The 20,402-nt window shown below is 36.4% G+C and overlaps 1 protein-coding gene across 8 annotated transcripts in view; it reads left to right on the top strand.

Annotated features, from left to right (window-relative positions):
• DCAF6 (DDB1 and CUL4 associated factor 6) overlaps positions 1 to 20,402 on the top strand; it is a 139,019-nt gene that overhangs the window by 25,971 nt on the left and 92,646 nt on the right. For all 8 annotated transcript variants that reach the window (XM_045087772.1, XM_045087774.1, XM_045087777.1 and 5 more), the window contains exons 3-4: positions 5,654 to 5,746; positions 15,071 to 15,256. In XM_045087772.1, the coding sequence (XP_044943707.1) occupies positions 5,654 to 5,746; positions 15,071 to 15,256 (279 nt within the window). The remainder of the gene's footprint in view (positions 1 to 5,653; positions 5,747 to 15,070; positions 15,257 to 20,402) is intronic.

Raw genomic sequence — 20,402 nt, 5'->3', positions numbered from 1 at the left:
GTCCTGCCGGATCGTGATCTCTGCAAGTTAACTGTTTGTTTCTTATGGCCTTGGGGTGCCTAAGGAATGCCACATACATTACCAAGGGGAGGGGAGCAGGTGGAGAGGGGGTGCACGGTGCCAGCTTTTGCTTTGTCCTCAGCCAGCTTCCTGCTCCCTCGTCACTAAGACCAAGGTCAAGGAGTTTTTCACTCTGTTTCTTCTAGAGTTTTATAGTTTCAGGTCTTATGTTTAAGTACTGTATCCATTTCAGGTTAGTTTTGTCTTATTTTGCTTGTGAACATCCAGTTTTCCCAACAATTTATTGAAAAGATTGTGTTTTCCCCATTGAGTATTCTTGGCTCCTTTGTTGTAAATTAATAGACCATATATGTTTGGGTTACTCTTTGGGTTCTGTATTCTGTCCCATTGGTCTGTGTCTCTGTTTTTATGCCAATAGTGTACTATTTTGATTACTGTAACTTTGTAATATAGTTTAACTCAGGAGGTATGATGCCTTCAGATTTTTCTTTTCCAACATATCTTTGGCTATTTGGGGTCTTCTGTGGTTCCATATAGACTTTAGGGTTTTTTTGTTTGTTTTCTATTTTTGTGAAAAAATAAGGGATTGCCGTAAGTCCCTCGATGGCTTTGTGTGGTGTGAACATTTAATCATAGTAAGCCTTCCAGCACATGAACTTGGCTTATCTATTTATATGTGTCTTCTTCGTTGTCTTTCATCAATAGTGTGTAGGTCTCAGTGTACAGATCTCTCACCTCATCAGTTAAATTTGTCCCTAAGTATTTTATTGTTTTAGATGCAATTGTAGCTCAGCATCAGGTAGTTTATTGCCAGTATGTAGACATGACATGCAACTGATACTTGTTTGTTGGTTCCGTATCTTGAAACTACTAAATTCATTTATTAGTGCCAACAGTTCTTGGTGGTGTCTTCAGGGTGTTCTGTAGGTAAGATCATGTCATTTGCACACACACAGAGACAGTTTTACTTCATCATTTCTAGTTTGGATGTCTTTTGTCTTTTTCTTGCCTCATTGTTCTGGACAGGATCTAATCCTGTGGTTAGGTAAGAGTGATAAGAGTTGTTAACCTTTTCTTGTTCCTGATTTTAGAGGAAAAGCTTTCAGCTGTTCACCATTGAGTATGATGTCATTTGTGGGCTTGTCCTATACGACCTTTCTTATGGTGAGATATGTTGGCAGTTTGTTGAGTATTTTTATCATGAAAGATGTTGAATTTCGTCACATGCTTTTTCTGCATACATTGAGATGATCGTGTGATTTTTATTGTTCTTTATATTAATGTGGACTGTCACATTTACTGATTTGTGTATACTGAATCATCCTTGAATCAGGGATACATTCCACTTGGTTATGGTGTATAATCCTTTTAGCGTGCTGTTGAATTCGATTTGCTAGTATTTTGTTAAGGATATTTATATCTGTATTCATCAGGAATATTGGTATGTAGTTTTCTTTTCTTGTAATATGTTACCTGGCATTGGTATCAGGGTAATGCTTGCCTCAGAAAATGAGTTTGGGCAAGTACCCTCTTCAGTTTTTTGGAGATTTTGAGAAGGATTGGTGTTTATTCTTCTTCAAATGTTTGGTAAATAGTTAAAGCCCCTGAAGCGGGGGTGTGTGTGTGTGTGTGTGTGTGTGTGTGTGTGTGTGTGTGTGTGTTCCATGCCTGCTCTCCATTTGTATAGGAAGAGGAACAGAAAATGAATGGATAAGAGGGTAACTATCAAAATGCCTGAATTCAGCACTAAAAAAGTCACCCATAAGTTTCCACTGCTATTTGATCTCTGAGAGAGTGTAAAAAGCTGGTGTCTAATTTTTTTGGTTGTTTTTCAGTGGGTCTTGATTACGGATTCAGTTTCCAGAAACAAACAAACAAAAAATTACTTGGTTTTGGCCTGGATAGATTTTTAATTTTTTTGTGTGTGTTTGATTTAGTCTTGGTAGGTTATATGTTTCTAGTAGGTTGTCTAATTTATTGGTGTATAACTGTTCAGTGTATTCTCTTATACTCTTGCATTTCTGTGGTATCAATGGTAATATCTGCTCTTTCATTTATAATTTTTATTTATTTGGGTCTTTTTTTTCCCCTAAAGGTTTATCAATCTTGTTTATTTTTTTCAAAAAACTAGCTTTTAGTTTCATTGATCTTTTCTGTTTCCTACTCTTTCATTTATTTCTGCTCTGATCTTTGTTGTCTCCTTTCTTTTGCTAATTTTGGCCTTAGTTTGTTTCGCTCTTTCCTTTAATGTGTTCTTGTGCTTATTTGTGACCTTTCTTTTTTCTTAGTGTAGGCATTTCTTGCTGTAAAATTTCTGCTTATAACTGCTTTTGCTGCATCCCATATGTTTTATTTCTATTTTCATTTATTTCAAATTTTTTTTTTATTCTTGGACCCAAAGATTGTCCAAGAATATGTTATTTAATTTCTACATGTTGGTGAAATTTCCAGTTTTCCTGCTGTTACTTTCTGGTCTTAGACCGTTGTAGTCAGAAAGGTACTCAGTATGATTTAATTCTTTTAAAATTTGCTAATACTTGTTTTGTGACCTCTCATGATTTACCCTGGAGAATGTTCAGCGTGCACTTGGGGAATGTCTCTCTGCTCCTGGATGATGGACTGTTCTGTATGTGCTCTAAAGTATGGTTCAATTCTCATGTTTCCTTACTAATTTCTTGTCTATGTGATTTACCCAGTGTTGGAAATGGGGTATTGAAGTCTGCTGCTGCTGTTTTTGTTGTTTCTTCCCTTAGATCTGATGTAATAATTAAAAAAAAAAAAAGTTTAGAGATCCCCTTCTCTGCCATTTGGCTAAAGATCAAGTGTAAAAAACGTTTAGTCATTTTAGTAGATATCTGGTGATACCGTGTGGTGGTTTTGATTCTCTGTCCTGTCTAATTTTTGTATGTTCATCTGTATCTCACAAACTTCCCAAACTCACTTGTTAGTACTAGTATTTATATTTTCTCTAAATTTCTGAAGCTATAGTACAGAATTCTCATTATTTATTTAAAAAAAAATGTTTTGGCAGAATTCACCTGTAAAGCCACCTGGACCTGGTTTTCTTTGTGGAAAATCCTAAATGCAATCCCTTAATAAAAGTAGACTAAGTATTGAGTAAATTTTGTTTAGCATGTGTGTTTCAGGGATTTTGTCAGTTTTATCTACATTGTTGTATTACTGGCATAAGGTTGACTCTTACTGTTCAGGTATTGTAGAACATGTAATTAGTGATTAATGTTACCCTCTCATTCCTCATGTTGGTGGTATATTTCCCCCGTCCCCTTTTCTTTTCTTGATTAGTTAAGCTACATGTTCATTAATTGTATTTGTCTTGTCAGAGAACCAGCTTCTAGTGTTTTTGTGTATTTTTTTCTCCTGTTTTTCTGTTTTCTCTTGTTTCTTGGTTTCTGATCTGATACTCATTATTTCCAATCTTCTTCTGGCTTTGGGTTTCATTTGTTTTTTGATTGGAAACTGAGGTCATTGATATGAGACTTTTATTTTTTCTAATATAGGTATTTTAATGCTATAAGTTTCCCTTCAAGTTCAGAGTTAGCTGCAACCCAATAATTGGGTTATGTTGTGCTTTCATTTTCATTCATTTCAAAATACTTCCTAATTTATTGGGTAATTTATTTTTTGGATATCTTGTTATTTTGTAGTTTCCAAATCTTTCTGTTAATGATTTTCACTTAATTCCATTTTGGTCAGAGAACATACTCTGTATTTGAAATTTTTAAAAAATATTGAGATTTGTTTTATGGCCCATAAATATTTTCTATATTTGTAAATATTTTTTGTGTACTTAAAAATATTTAGGGCTCAGGGGCGCCTGGGTGGCTCAGTGGGTTAAGCCGCTGCCTTCAGCTCAGGTCATGATCTCAGGGTCCTGGGATCGAGCCCTGCATCGGGCTCTCTGCTCAGCAGGGAGGCTGCTTCCTCCTCTCTCTCTCTGTCTCTGCCTGCCTCTCCATCTACTTGTGATTTCTCTCTGTCAAATAAATAAATAAAATCTTAAAAAAAAAATATTTAGGGGTCAGTAGGTTTACCGTCCAACTCTTGATTCTGGCTCAGGTCATGATCTTGGGGTTATAAGATTGAGCTTCAGGTCAGGCACAGAATCTGCTTGAGATAATGTCTTCTCCCTTTCCCTCTGCCGCATCTGCTCTTGTGCCTGCATACTTGTGTTCTCTGAAAAATAAACAAATACAATCTTAAGGGGAAAAAAGAGACTGTATTCTGTTTTTTAGTTGTTTCAGATGGGATAGTAAATCTGCCTTGACTGAAAGTGGAAGTCTTTCTTTGTTAATTGAGATACAGTTCCTTTATCATAAAATGTACCCATTTTGAGTATGCGGCTCAATTTTTTTTTTAGTGTATTCATAAACAGTCATCACCATTGTCTAGTTCCAGTATATTTTCACCATCTGAAGAAAAAGTCCATACCAGTTATCATGCACTCCCATTCCCCTCTACCAAGCTGTTGGCAGTCACCTATCTACCTTCTGTCTCTACAGATATGCCTAGTCTAGACTTTCAGAATACGTGGACTCAGAATATATGGCCTTTCAGACTGGCTTCACTGACTCAGCATAATGTCTTAAAAGTATTTATAGGTTGCAGGATGTGTCATGATTTCATTTTGTGGCTGAATAATATTTCATTATATGGATGTTTTGTTATGAGCAAATCGATAATCACATTTTGTTTATCCGTACTTTAGCTGATAAATGTTGGGATTGCTTTCACTTTTAGCTCTTAGGAATAATGCAGCTGTGGGTTTTTGTGAAAAGGTTTTTGTTTGGTACATGTGTTTAGTTTTCTTGGATGTATCCCTTATTGTGAAAATGCTGGGTCATGGGCTAACTTTCATTTTTTGAGGAAGTGCCAGACTGTCTAAATAGGAACACAGTGTTGCACTCCTGTCAGCACTGTGTTAGCGTTCCGATTTTTTGACACCCTAGCCAACTCTTACTATTTTCTTCTTTGGCTTTTTTGTTTGTTTGTTTGTTTGTTTGTTTTTGGTAAACCTAAAGATTGATACCTATGTTTCCTTCTAAGAGTCTTACAGTTTGGGCACTTAAGTTTAGATTTTTTGATCATTTTCAGTTCATATTTGTATATAGTCTCCCTTTCTTGAGTGTATCCAATTGTCCCAGCATGATTTGTTGAAAAAATACTTTCTCCATTGAAAGGTCTTGGACCCCTTGTCAAAAATTACTTGAACATAAATGTTTACTTCTGGACTCTCAGTACCGTTCCATTGATTTATATGTCTGTGATCATGACAGTAGCATACAGCCGTGATTACTATAACTTTGTAGTGAGTTCTGTAAAAAAAATTTTTTTTTTAGATGGCCTTGTTTTTTGTGTCTCTGGGTATAAAATGAATTAATTAAAGTAAATTTAAACAATGAAACTTAACAATTCAGACATTTCATTGTCAGTTTATAGAATACAGTGTTTGCTAAATGACAATATGTTTTTTCAATAGATTAACTGGTAAATACTCCTTGAGATAGACACGATTTTATTAGTGATATAAATTTTGAATCATCAGTTAATTGAAAGATAGCATACTTATTTAAATGTCCAGTTTACTTAAATTTATTTTTTGCTTTCTTTTTAGGTTAATACAATCTGTTGGAATGAGACTGGAGAATATATTTTATCTGGCTCAGATGACACCAAGTTAGTAATCAGTAATCCTTACAGCAGAAAGGTAAAGTGGCTTAAAAAGATCTGTAATTTAATGAGAGAAATTAAGAAATTGTAAATAATTATGGGATGGACATTTGTAATGAATATCCTTATTTTGCTCAAGGTAGTTATGTAATTTGGAAGTTAAATCATTCTTACCCCTTAATCTTCTTAGGAAAACAGTAGATTTCACCTAGCATTTGACTCTAGCAAATTTAAATATGCTTCATTTTATTCATGTAGGTAAAATTGCCAAAAGTATCATTATCTCAGTAAACCAATTCTTAAGGGAAAAAAGTCGATGTGATTATTTTTTCTTTCTTTTCTACTCTTCAGCTAAGTGGTTTAAGAAACATTATTTATTCAGTTTTCAAAAACAGTATCTAGGTTCTAGTGAAATGATTCATGATACCTAATACCTTAAGCTGGCATAATCATTTGAGTTTTAGGATTATGTAATTAGAATTACTTTCTGATTTTTATTGGCTTTTCTTCTCTGTATATGGAGACACTATACACCTATTTTTGTATCAACTGATTGGCAGACCAAACTGTTATTTAATAGTAGCAATCTTATAGAATAAATTATTCACGTATTTCTTATTTTTCCACATTTAAACAGTTAAGATTTTTAAATAAATGTTGTGGTTCTTTAACCTGAATGAGATTCATATTGAAGATATCCTTGATTAAAAGACAGGTCATAATTTTATTTCAGAGATAGCCTTACTTAATTGTCCTGACTTAGCAGAGGGAAACTTGATATTTTCAAATCCTACTTGTGTTAGGTCTGCAATTACTAGGTCTTTTAAGGAGCCTCTACCCAATTCCAGCCTGGAGCTTAGGGCCTGGATCAGTGGCACATGAAAGCATTCTCATTCCCCAAATGTGGAAGCGCTGCAAAAGGCCAAAAAAACTGTCCCCTTGGGTTTTTATGGGGGCTTCATTACATAGCCCTGATTGACTAAAAGTCTTTGGTCACTGACTGATTAAACCTCCAGCCCCTCTCCACTCTTGTGTTCCAACTCTCCAATCTCAGGATTGCTTCTTCTGGCAATCAGTCCCTAGCCTTTGGTGGGGTCCAGAAGTCATGTTCATTAATAACAAGACACCCATTTCACCTTGTCTCTGAAACATTTTCAAAGAAGACCATATATATATATGAGAAATATATATATCTTTGGTCATAAATATATCTTTGGTCATCTGGATGACCAAAGCTATATTTCTTATAAATCATTATATTGTTCTAGGACAACTTTTTCCTTACAGTAGAGGAAATTTCCTGGAAGGATGTATATGTGGAATGCTTTTTGACTTTCACTATCAGAATTTTAATGCTTACAGTACTCATAGTAGTTGAGTAGACACCAAAGGAATAATCTGTGTTTTTGAAAAGATGCAGTGCTTCACGCTTTAAAAAACAAAACAAAAAACCCAAAAAACTGTAGTAGAATACACTTACCATAAAATTAACTATCTTAATAATTTTTAGTAATTCTGTTTAATGACATTAAGTATATATACATTGTTGATACTGTGGCTACATCCAGCTATAGGATTATTTTCATCTTGGAAAACTGAAACTCTGTACCTGGTAAACAGTAGCTCCTTTTTCTTCTCTCCTCCCCTCCCTTGGCAACCACCTCCTTTTGCCTCTATGAATTTAACTACTCTAGATACCTCATAGAAAGTTTTACACAACATTTGTCTTTTTCTTACTACTTCATTTATCATGATGCCCTTAACATTCAGACATGTTGCAGTATATATCAGATTTTCTCTTTTTTATGGCCAAACAATATTCTGTTGTATGTAAATACCACATTTTTCTCCCCATTCATTTTTCTTTCTTTTAAAGATTTTATTTATTTATTTATTTGACAGAAATCACAAGTAGGCAGAGGGGCAGGCAGAGAGAGAGAGAGGAGGAAGCAGGCTCCCTGCTGAGCAGAGAGCCCGATGCAGGACTCGATCCCAGGACCCTGAGACCATGACCTGAGCTGAAGGCAGCAGCTTAACCCACTGAGCCACCCAGGCGCCCAGAAACACTATTGTTTTTTATAGAGTTAAGAGATTTGAAGTATTCCTTATTAATGGTAACATACCCTAATTTTATGTATAGTACGTCTCAAATATAAGAGAGAAGTTTCCTTTTCCAGTAATTGTAGTCTAGTTTATTTGGACCAATCCTCCCATTGAAAACTACTAAAATATTCTTGATTAAAGTCTTTAAAAATTGTTGTAAAAGTAACAAGTAACTTTCCTTAATAGTAAGGGATTCTTGGTCCAAAATTGAAGGGAAAAGGTAAGTCCAGAGAAGTGAGCATTAAAGCCACTTTCTTCTCCCTGAAGGTGTTTGTCAATCCAAGCATGTATAAACTTTAGTCTTGATGGCCTTGAAGGTCAAGGTAAGACAGAAACAAAGTTCAGGACCCACATCAAGTACGGAGTGTATTGATTCCTATAGCAGACTCTCCACGGTATGCTGAGACACTCCTTCCCCCGGCAAAGGACCACCTCCTTAAGGTACAGATGAAACTGAAGGAAGGTAATTACCTTGTAATATCTAATATAAAGGAAGGCCTGAGTGTACCACATATGCAAGATTTTTTTGATTTGGCTTCAGCCAGCTACCTTTAATTTCTCAGAGCATAAGATGTTGTTTCTTTACTCTGTGCTTTTGCTTGCACTGTTCTCTCTTCATGGGATGTTCTCCTGCTTTGGCGAACATCTCCCACCTACTTGGCAAATTTAAATACATTCTTCAGTTCTTGGCTTTTAGCTGTGGTGGTAGGCCTTTCTTGTTGCCCTGGGCAAATGTAGGCACTCCTTCATCTATGTTCTCATTGTACTTTGTAGATAATTAGATTATTATATTATGTTTGTTTCCATGTTGCTCACCATTAGACAGTAATTTCTTCAGGTCAGTGACAGTTCTTTCTTTTTTGTTTCCTCAACACTTAGTAAGTCATCTGTCACATAGTAGGTGCCCAAAAAATATTAGTAAAGGAAAGGCAAGGAATTTCTGTATTTAATTCCTTAGGTGGGGGTATGAGTTGGCTTCAGAGAGGAGTGATTTTTACCAAGAGATTGAAGAACGGACATTTTCTATCTGGATATTCCTGGACCAAGATTAAGGTTTCCTTTTTAAAATTAAATTAAATTTTAAAATTTATTTTTGTGAGAGGGGGAGAGAGAAAGAGAACACGAGAACATGAGTGGGGTGGGCAGAGGGAGAAGCAGACTCCCCAACAAGCAAAGAGCCGTATGTGGGAATTGATCCCAGGACCCCAGAGTCATGATCTGAGCCCAAGGCAGATGCCCAACTGACTGAGCCACCCAGGCGCCCCAAGCTTAAGGTTTTAGAAACATTGTGTGTGACGTATTGAAAGAAGAAAGAGATACCTGGTTGGCCAGTTAGATTAATCTGATGATCAGTAAAGTCATAGATGTTACACCTAGTTCACATTCACATTTATTAGTAATTCCAGTTAACAATATGTCAGTTACATCTTCAGTTAAGTTACTCTACCAACTTCTGTCTCCCTAGGCCATTATTCTTAGATGTTTCCTGAATAAGTATTTTAAGACATTGATTCAAGGAAGCACAAATAAAAAAATAAATGCAGCTACCAAAAATAATAACCATTTCCAAGTGCATATCATTTTTAAAAAGATCAACCTTGTCACTCTTTACCTCCAGTAGAATATATAGCTGTATTGATTGTATAGATTTAGTATTGACAGCTATACACAAATTCCAGCCTTTGTTGGAATTACTGATTGTATGCACCTGAGTACTTGTTCTTCCAACAATTACCTATTAATTAGGAAGTGAGTGGTTCAGAATGTAGTTAACATGGTAGGCAGTGGTCAGATAGTAGGCTTGATAGGCAGTACTAGGATTTACGTTTTAGTCTGACTGAAATAATTACTGGAGTGTATTAAACATACAGGTGATTTGCATTTTTAAAAGAGAGCTCTGGCTGCTGTTTGGAGGGTGGAGTTGGAGTAAGATTAGAAGTAGGAGATAGGAGGGGCGCCTGGGTGGCTCAGTGGGTTAAAGCCTCTGCCTTCAGCTCAGGTCTTGATCTCAGGGTCCTGGGTCGGGCTCTCTGCCCAGCAGGGAGTCTGCTTCCCTCTCTCTCTGCCTGCCTCTCTGCCTACTTGTGATCTCTCTGTCAAATAAATAAATGAAATCTTTAAAAAAAAAAAAAAAAGGAAGTAGGAGATAGGACTCCCTCGAGTAATCCCACTGAGAAGAGATGGTGGTTTGGACAAAGATAATGGCATTGAGGTGATGAGAATTGGTTTGGAATGTGTCTTGGACCTGAATTTGCTGATGGATTTTATATATTTTATATAAATATATCTTATATATTTTGCTATTTTATAGTGGATGAGGGAAAGAGAAATGAAGGGTGCTTTTTTAGTTTTTGACTTGATCAGCCGTGGGGGTGGATACTGCTGCCATTGTGATGAATTTGGAGAACGCTGGAAGGGCAGAAAGTTTGGACGACAACATCTGAAATCGACATTTGTCCAAAAGGAAGGAGGTTCAACTGTTTAATCTTCAAATCTTGATTACTTTAATAAAGAAATCCATATCAGTTTGTGAATAATATGTGATATGTCAGTACACATATTAGTGTATGGAGTGCTTTTGTTTCTGAAGCTATGCATAAACCTGTTAAATGGAGATAAATCATGAACTGTTAAGAATAATGTCTGCTGAATGTGATTAAAGCAGAGACAAAAGGCTATCGGTGAAGAAACTAATACGTACACTGTACGCAGTGACTGTTATATATTTAGCTACTTGGTAAGCCATGCTAAGATACCTGACAGAGTTCAGTAAAGGTCATGAGATCTATCTTGTTTAAAGGCTTTACATTAATTATTCTCTTAGTTATTTTTTATACCTTAGTTTTCCAGATCTTAGTGTCTTACACTTGGAGAGAGGAAGTAAAGATTTTTAAATATTTCAGTTTTATTCTCCATTGGTTTTGGTTAATGCAGGTGCAAAAAACACCCCTCCCTTTTTTATTTGACCCTAATTATATGTGCATTATATGGAAGATTTACTGTGGGGTAGTTCATGATATTCAGCAAACCCTTCTTTTGGCCATAACCCTGTAATCTAGGTCTTAAATAAAACGGGGAGACTTACGTATTCAGAGTGGTCAAGGTAAACGGCTGCTAATACTCACTCCAGACTTGCGCTGTCGTTTGTTAGGCGTCTCTGGCAAGAGTTTGGCAGTGAGGGTTATATAGTAAATACTTAAAGCTAAACCCAAAACAGAGTTGAAATATATTTTCCTAAGTTTGTTTTAAAATTTTAAAACTTTGGAAAAACAAAACAATAATACAATGAACATCCACAAATAGATTTTTTTTTTTTTAAGCGATGAGCACAAGCTGGAGGCATCATGCATTTAATTCATGAATGCCTTGGTGTTTATCTACTAAAAACAAGAACATTCTTCTTTTGTTTTTTTTTTTAAAGATTTAATTTATTTATTTGACAGACAGAGATCACAAGTAGGCAGAGAGGCCGGCAGAGAGAGAGGGGGAAGCAAGCTCCCTGCTGAGGAGAGAGCCCGATGTAGGGGCTCGATCCCAGGACTCTGGGATTATGACTGGAGCCAAAGGCAGAGGCCTTAACCCACTGAGCCACCCAGGCGCCCCACAGTATTCTATTTTTAAAAATACGTAATACTGAATACAGAGTTGATCCTCATTGCTTGTGGATTTTATATTTGCTAATTTGTTTACTCATGGAAATTTACATTTAACCCCTAAGTCAATACTTGCTGTGCCTTCCTGGTCATATGGCCATGCACATGAGCAGAATGGCAAAAGAACAGAGTCACTCAGTACACATCAACACTCACATTGCCAGCTGAGATAAACAAGACGACAGTCTGATATGCATACAGTATCTTTTTTGTGGTATATTTCATGTCACATTTTTGTATTGATGATTTCAGTTTAAAACGTCCCCAGGTATCATGCTGAAATACTGTCTCATGTTCCTAAGCACCAGAAAACTGGGATGTTTCTTATGAAGAAAAAAATGATATAGGTATAATGCTGTTGGCCATGAGTTCAAAGTTAATGAATCAACAGTATATATTAAATAAGGTCTTTAAACAGAAACATATAAAACAGTGCTGTGTATTGATTGAGGAAGGTGTTGTGGCAAGAGGCTGAAAGGAACCTAACCACACATTTCTCCAGGAGCAGTGGTTCAGTAGTTGTTAATTCAGTATTGGCAGTGACTTATCAGGCAAGACGAGAGTCAAGTATATGCTGTTATAGATAAGATTTTCTATTTGATGATGTACACACATAACACATACACATATACACATAGATGGTCTATATGCAGATTTTCTCACTGGTTTATGCTATTCTTTGTCACTGCCATGCCTTTTCAGTCCCAGCTCCATCCATCATTTCACATGTTGTCATATTTCCTTTGTCTCTTTAAGATAGTTCATTCAAATTTTTGGTCTTGCATGATATTAATATGTTACTTGTTTTACTGTTGTATTAATATAGAAGAACAGTTATTATATCAAATGTTTCTCAAATTGGATTTGATTGTTTCTCCATGAGTAGATTAAAATGTAAAACATTTTATTTATTTTAAAAGATTTTATTTATTATTTATTTGACAGAGATCACAAGCAGGCAGAGAGGCAGGCAGAGAGAGAGAGAGGAGGAAGCAGGCTTCTGCTGAGCAGAGAGCCCGATGCGGGGCTCGATCCTAGGACCCTGGGATCATGACCTGAGCCGAAGGCAGAGGCTTTAACCCATTAGCCACCCAGGTGCCCCAATTTAAAACATTTTAGCTAAGAGTTCTCCACAGGTGACATTGTAGTACATGATACGAATTTATCCCCTTACTGATAATGTTAGCTTTGATATCTCCATTGTTTGGTATGTTTACCCTTTGCAATTAATAAGCTGTTTGTGAAGTGGTATGTTGAGCCTGTAAATACTCCCTTTCATAACAATCTTTCTTATATTGGTTTTAGTGTTGATTCTTGCCTTAACCAGTTGTTAAAATGTAGTTACAAAAATGATTTATTTTAAAAGATTTTATTTTATTAATATTTGACAGAGAGAGAAAGATCACAAGCAGGCAGAGAGGCTGGCAGAGAGAGAGGGAGAAACAGGCTCCCTCCTGAGCAGAGAGACCGATCGGGACCCGAGCTGAAGGCAGAGGCTTAACCCACTGAGCCACCCAGGTGCCCCAAAATAGTGATTTTTAATTGTCATTCCTTCAACATTTATTAACATTATTTTGTAAATAAGGGTATTTCTTTTGTCCCTACAACTTTTTTGGAAAAAATCACTTGAGATTTTAGATTTTTTAAAAAATTTAATCTATTACCGATAATACTTTTTGGTGCTTAAATTACCCCATTTGTTTGTTGGGGCATTTAAAGCCAACTTTATGATTTGACATACTCTTATTTGTTTGAGCACATTTTTAAAAGTACATCAGATTCCCACTGCATTAAATTTTCATTGTACATACATGTGGGGAATATATCATGATTTATTCAATAAATCTCCCATGCTTTGCTGTTATGAATAGCTCATTAAATAACTTTGTGCATTTTCTCTTGTATTGTTGGAGGTGTATCTTATGGGTAAATTCTTAGAAATAGACTTGTTTGGTCAAAGGGTAAATGCACTCGTGGTTTTGTGAAGTATGGCTAAATTCCTCTCTTTTAGTCTTACACCATCTAGTGCTCCCAGCAGAAATGACGAAGAGCCTGTTTCCTGGTAGGCTTACTCACATAATATGTTGTCAGACTTGCATTTTTGCCAATGTGAAAAGTGAGAATTAGTTTCTCAGTGTAACTTCAGTTTGCATTTCCCTTATGAACAAAGTTGGATGTTTTCTCACATTCTTAAAGGCTCCTTGTGTATCTTTTTGTGAACTGTGAATTCAGATCTTTTGCCTACTCAAAAAAACCCCCAGGTTTTGTTAAGTTTCTTTCTCTTCATTTTTAGCACTATTAGGGAGATTTGTTCTTTATTTTCACTATGTGTTGAAATATTTACGTATTTATTTTAAACTTTTTAAAAGTTTTATTTCTATCACGGGAATTCTAGTCTTTATTTTTAAAGATGTTATTTATTTGAGAGATAGCGTGAGCAAGAGAGCACAAGCAGGGGGAATGGCAGAGGGAGAGGGAGAAGCAGACTCCGGCTGAGCCGGGAGCCTGATGGAAGGCTCTATCCCAGGACCCTGAGATCGAGACCTGAACAGAAGTCAGATGTTTAAGTGACTGAGCCATCCAGGTGCCCTGCAGTGTAGAAATACAATTCAGGAAGGAGATGTTGGGATTTCTGCTATAGTTTCATCTTACCATTTCACGATTCATTTAAATTCAGTTTATTTTTCTTTCTTTATCCTGGAAGGGAATAACTAAAAATCCTCTAGTGAACAGTTTCAAAAGTACGTCAGAGGGTTGCCTGGGTGCCTTAGCTCGTTCAGCATCTGCTTTCGGCTCAGGTCCTTCTATCCGGGTCCTGGGACCGAGCATCCCACTGCGCTCCCTGCTCAGCCGGGAGTCTGCTTCTCCCTCTCCTCTGCCATTCCCCCTGCTTGTGCTCTCTCGCTCGCAGTCTCTCTCTGTCTCTTAAATAAAGAAATAAAATCTTAATTAAAAAAAAAAGTTTAGGATAGTCCTTTTTTTCTCCCCACTCCTGTATCTACTCCCCAATTCTAAAAGTAACTTGAAGTTGATTATCTGAGAAATACAGGAAACTATTTTTAAAATAATGAAAATCATCTTCTTTGCTCTGTTTCTGTCTCCTCTTATATATCCAGATCTTATGAATGAGTCAGGTACACCAAATAGAAATATGTGTATTTAATTCTCACAACACTGTTCCTATTGATGGTACTTAATCTTCACATCTCAGAGAGAAAAAAGGAAAATATGTGAGATTCTGATTTTTAAGAAATTATATTAGTTTAAGCCCCTGCCTTCGGCTCAGATCATAATCTCAGGGTCCTGGAATTGAGTCCTGCATTGGGCTTCCTGCACAGCAGGGAGCCTGCTTCCCCCCCACTCAGCGCTCCCCCCCCCCCCCGGCCTCTCGGCCTACTTGTGATCTCTATGTGTCAAATAAATGAATAAACAAAATCTTGAAAAAAATTATATTAGTTTGGAATCAAATGATAATTTTTTATGGAGATCATAAGAATAGTAATGAGAATTTTATTCCTAGCTATGATTGTATTAAATATGAATGTTTCTTTCTAGGAAATAATAAATTACCAATAACTTTTTTTCTCTTTTTCTCTGTGTTTTAGGTTTTGACAACAATTCGTTCAGGGCACCGAGCAAATATATTTAGTGCAAAGTTCTTACCATGCACAAATGATAAGCAGATTGTGTCCTGCTCTGGGGATGGAGTAATATTTTATACTAATGTTGAGCAAGATGCAGAAACCAACAGACAATGCCAATTTACGTGCCATTATGGAACTACCTATGAGGTACAGTATTACTGTGTGTTTTACATGTCTGTGTGTTTATGTAAGTACGTATGTGTAGATTTGTGTAATTAACACTCATGCGTATGTAGGCAGAGAAATTACTGACAGACTAGATTTCAGTAAAGTACTTGAGAAAGTGACCTTGATAGGCTTGTGAGTAAAGTTAAATAAAATCTAATAGTAACAGGATTTGTAATTGCAAACAGTTGTCAGCCTTTAAAAATACTTCAGGTACTGTGCTACAAGCTTATGTACTAGACTTCAACCTCTTAAACACTTTATCACCATCTTCTATAAAGTCATTCATTGCATCCTTATCAAATGTTCCTGTGGCAGAAAGAACACTACTAGTCCACCAGGCGAAAGAATCAGATTCCTAAAGGACATTATTAAGCTCAACCCCTAGTTGAATTCAGTGAGGTGCAATGAATTTAAGACTCAATCATACTATGTAACTTCGTTGAAAAATTGCTTATCCTTCAGAATGCTCTTTCAAAATCTTTTCATGGTATTTCTTTGCATCAAATCATCCTTAACCTGGTATATCTTTGTCCATGGTTTGAATTTCATTTCTCTGGTAACCTCGTGTTTTGGTGTGTAACAGCAAATAGCTGCATTTTATTTTCTCATCTGTTTTCACAGTTTTTGCTTTGAACTGGAGATTTTAGTCCATTTATATTTATTGTGAGTAGTGATATATTTGGATCTATTTGTTTATCTTACTATTTTCTGTTTGTATTTTTTTTGTAATTTTCTTTATATATTTCCCCTTGTCTTTTGCCTTCCTTTAAAATTGCCTGAGGATTTTGCTATTTGTCTGTTTTATTTCTGCTACTTGCAGGGAGGATAGACATTCATATTTTAGAAGAATAATTAACAAAGCCTAATCAATAAGTACCTTTGCCCTTCTGAGTAAAGCACCTTAGGACATTACAATGTCTTCATCCCTTGTCCAATTGTATATGCTTATATTCCTTATATTGTTCTGAGTTTATATATTTTCTCTCATAAATGAAATATTATCATTGCCTCATTAGTATTTCTTTAGATTTACCTACATTTTTTTAAAAATTTAATTTATTTATTTGACAGAGACAGATCACAAGTAGGCAGAGAGGCAGGCAGAGAGAGGAGGAAGCAGGCTCCCCGCTGAGCAGAGAGCCCGATGCGGGACTTGATCCCAGGACCCTGAGATCACGACCTGAGCCGAAGGCAGAGGCTTTAACCCACTGAGCCACCCAGGCGCCCGAGATTTACCTACATTTTTGCCAGTACCTTTGGCTCTTCCACCACAGACTGCCTGTACAGGGTCATTGTGTACCTAAAGTATGTTCTTTCTGGTTCCTTTAGTGACAGTTTGGTAATAGAAACAATTTTCATTTCCTATTATCCTTTCCTTTCTTTTAATTTAATTTATTTATTTGACAGAGAGAGACACAGCGAGAGAGGGAACAGAAGCAGGGGGAGTGGGAGAAGGAGAAGCAGGCTCCCTGCCGAGCAGGGAGCCCGCTTCCTCCTCTCTCTCTGCTGCCTCTCTGCCTACTTGTGATCTCTTTCTGTCAAATAAATAAATAAAACCTTAAAAAAAAAAAAGAGCCACCCAGGCGCCCCTCCTATTCTTTTCTTTTCTTCATTCCTTTCTTCCCTTTCATATCTTTCCAGAAAATGAAGAATTTTAGACCAGTTCGTCAAAGGTTGTTTTGCTGGATATTTGCTGGGTGTCTAGTTTGGCACTTTATTTTGGGTGATGTTCCTGTGTTCTCACTTTATTGTTGAAGTTGAGAACTCAGTCATCAGTCTAACTGTGGTTTCTTTACAGTTAATCTGTCTCTCTTGGCTGCTTTTAACTGTATTTTTCTTTGCTGTTTTTTTTCCTTCATATCACCACAGTGTGGGTAGGTTTGAGTTTCCTTTTTATTTGTCATACTTGGAATTTATTGATGTTTTTGGTCTGAGAAATTGGCATTTTGAAAAAATGTGGGAAGTTTGCAGTCTTTGGTTATTCTCTAGCTTCTTTGATTCTTTTTCTCCTGGAATTCTGATTAGAATTTGACCTTATTCCATCTGTTATTAAACTTTGGTTTTTTAAATTGAAGTACAAAGCACAGGAAAAGTACATAAATCCTAAGCATATAGCTTAGTACATTATCACAAAGTAAATCTTTTCATGTAACAGCTATCTAGATCAAGAAGTACAAAAACATTAAGTATCCCAGAAGCCCCCTCATTCTGAGTTCTGATAATTTGTGAAATTCACCCACGCTGGGTACAACTATAATTCGTTCCTTTTCATTGCTGGATAGCATTCCCTTGTGTGAGTGCACCACGGCGGATCGCTCTCTTTTACTGTTGATGAAAGTGTTAAATTTGATTTCCCATTTGGAGAACATTCCTTTACATGAGTCTAAGTACCTAAATGCATTCACTTCATTGGGTACATAACTGGAAGTAAACTTAATGGTCACAGGACACGTGCTTGTTTATTTTAGAGAGATGCTACCAAATAATTTTCCAAAGTAATTGTAACAGCTTATATTCCTGCCAGTAGTATGTAAGAGTTCCTGTTACTGCTCATCGCTGCCAACGATTGGTACTGTTAGTCTCTTCATTTTGGCAGCTTACGCAGCGTCATCTTACGGTTTCAGACGCCTTCCCTGTCGCTGCTGTTGTGCCTCTCCTCGTAGCAGTGTCTGGTGGTTATTTGGGTTTATTCTTTGTCAGGTGCCTATTCAGATGTCTTTCCTAAGTTTTCCATTGGTCTTGTCATCTTGTTTCATTTTTGACTTAAAGGAATTTCTTAATCTCTTCTGCATATGAACCTATCTTTTCCTACTCTGTGGTTATATTTTCACTTTCCTAATGGTGTCTTTGGGTGAACAGATGTTTTAACATTGTCTAATATATTGGTCTTTTTCTTTATTATTAGGGCTTTCTGTATCCTGGTCAAAATAATTTTTCCTGTCTTGAGATTATGGAGATGCTCTGTTTTCTCTTTTCAAAAGTTTATTGTTTTGTCTTTGCATTTAGATCTTATAATTCACCTGGATTTGATTTTTGTGATAGGATGAAATGGGAGTAAACTTTTTTTTCTCCATATGGATTTTTGTGATTAAGTCAAAATCCCAAGTAGAGTACAGAGGCATCCTCTATAGGGATATTTTAACAGTATATACCCATTTGTTAAAGGTGTTTTTTATTCAATACATACACACTGTAGTTGGAACAGAATATTTTTTCAAAGCTGAAACTATATCCTCTGAACAGTTCTGCTATTTCCTCTTCCCCCCTCCCCTTGCAACCTCCATTTTACCTTGTTTCTGAGTTTGATTATTTTGGATACCTCATGGAGTATTTGTATTTTTGTGACTGGTTTATTTTAGTTAGCATAATGTCCTCAAGGTTTATCCATGTCAATCTGTGACAGAATTTGCTGCTTTTCCAAAGCGTAATACTCTCCCATTGTATGTAGATATGCCATACAGTCTGTTACTTGTCAGTGGACATTTGGGTTATTTCTACCTCTTGGTTGTTGTGAGTAATGCTGGAATCCTGTTTTAAATTTTTTGGTTGTATATACCCAGAAGTGGGTTTACTGGATCATGTGATAATTCTGTTTTTAATTTTTAAAAAAGATATGTTTGTTTTAGAGAGGGAGAGCATGAGCAGAGGGGGGAGACGCAGAGGGGAAGGGACAGAATTTCAACCAGACTTCCTGCCAAGCTTGGAACCTGACGCAGGGCTTGATCCCATGACCCTGAGATCATAGCCCAAGCTGCAGTCAAGAGTTGGACATTCCACTGACTGAGCCACCCAGGTGACCCCTATTTTTTATTTTTTGAGGATCCTCCATACTGTTTCCCACAGTGGCTGTTCTGTTTTACATTCCCGACAGCAGTGCATTAAGGGTTCCAGTTTTTCCACATTCTTGTCAACACTTGTTATTTTCTTTTTTTTTTTTCCCAAGATGACCATTTTAATGAGTGTGAGGAGATATCTCATTGTGGTTTTGATTTATATTTCCTTAATGATTAGGGATGTTAAATACCTCTTTTTGTGCTTGTTGGTCATTTATATATTTTCTTTGGAGAAATGTCTGTTGAAGTCCTTTGCTCATTTTTAATGGGATTGCTTTTCTGTTCTCGTTGAGTTGAAGGGGTTCTTTATATATCTCAGGTATTAATTCCTTATCGATACAGAGTTTGTGTGTTCTCCACCCCATAGATTTGTTGAAGATAGCTATTGCAAATGAGATTGTTTTCTTAATTTCTTTTCAGATTGTTCATTGGTTGTGTATAGAAAAACATGTGTTGATTTTTTAACCTGCAGCTTTGCTCTATTCATTTATTAGTTCGAACAGCATTTTGTATTGGGATTTTTAGCATTTTCTACATATAAGATCATATCATCTACAAACAAATGATTTTGCCTTTTCCTTTCTAATTTCAATGCTTTTTTTTCCCTTGCCTGATTCCTCTAGAACTTCAGTACTGTATTGAATAGACATGATAAGAGTGGGCATTCATGCCTTGTTCCTGGTATTAATGAATAAACTTTCAGTGTTTCACCATTGAATATAATGTTAACTGTGAGATTCCATATATGTGGTCTTTATTAGCTTGAGGTGATTTCCTTCCATTCCTAGTTTGTTGAGAGTTCTTAGGGTTAGGAGTATTGAACTGTGTCAATGCTTTTTCGGCTTCAGTTTTTTGTTGTTATATTTTAAAGATTTTATTTATTTATTTGACACAGAGAGAGAGATCACAAGTAGGCAGAGAGGCAGGCAGAGAGAGAGGGGAGGAAGCAGGTTCCCGGCTGAGCAGAGAGCCTGATGCGGGGCTCAATCCCAGGACCCTGAGATCATGACCTGAGCTGAAGACAGAGGCTTAACCTGAGCCACCCAGGCGCCCCTTCAGCATCAGTTTTGACAATCATACGGTTTTTGTTCTTCATTATGACATGTTTTGGAGTTTTTTTGGTATGTTGTTGAGTATTCATCAGAGGCATAGTTTTGTGTTCTTTTAGTATCTTTGGTTTTGCCATCAGGATGAAGTTGTCTTCATAGAATGAATTTGGAAGTGTTCCTGTTTCTTCAGTGTTCTGGAAGGGTTTGGGAAGATTTGGTGTTAATTTTTTAAATGTAGCTAAA

Source organism: Mustela putorius, unplaced genomic scaffold (genome assembly GCF_011764305.1).
Source record: "Mustela putorius furo isolate JIRA1106 unplaced genomic scaffold, ASM1176430v1.1 tig00001451_pilon_pilon_pilon, whole genome shotgun sequence".
Lineage (NCBI taxonomy): Eukaryota > Metazoa > Chordata > Mammalia > Carnivora > Mustelidae > Mustela > Mustela putorius.
The sequence above is the reverse complement of the archived record's forward strand: the minus strand, read 5'-3'. Positions and strand labels throughout refer to the sequence as shown.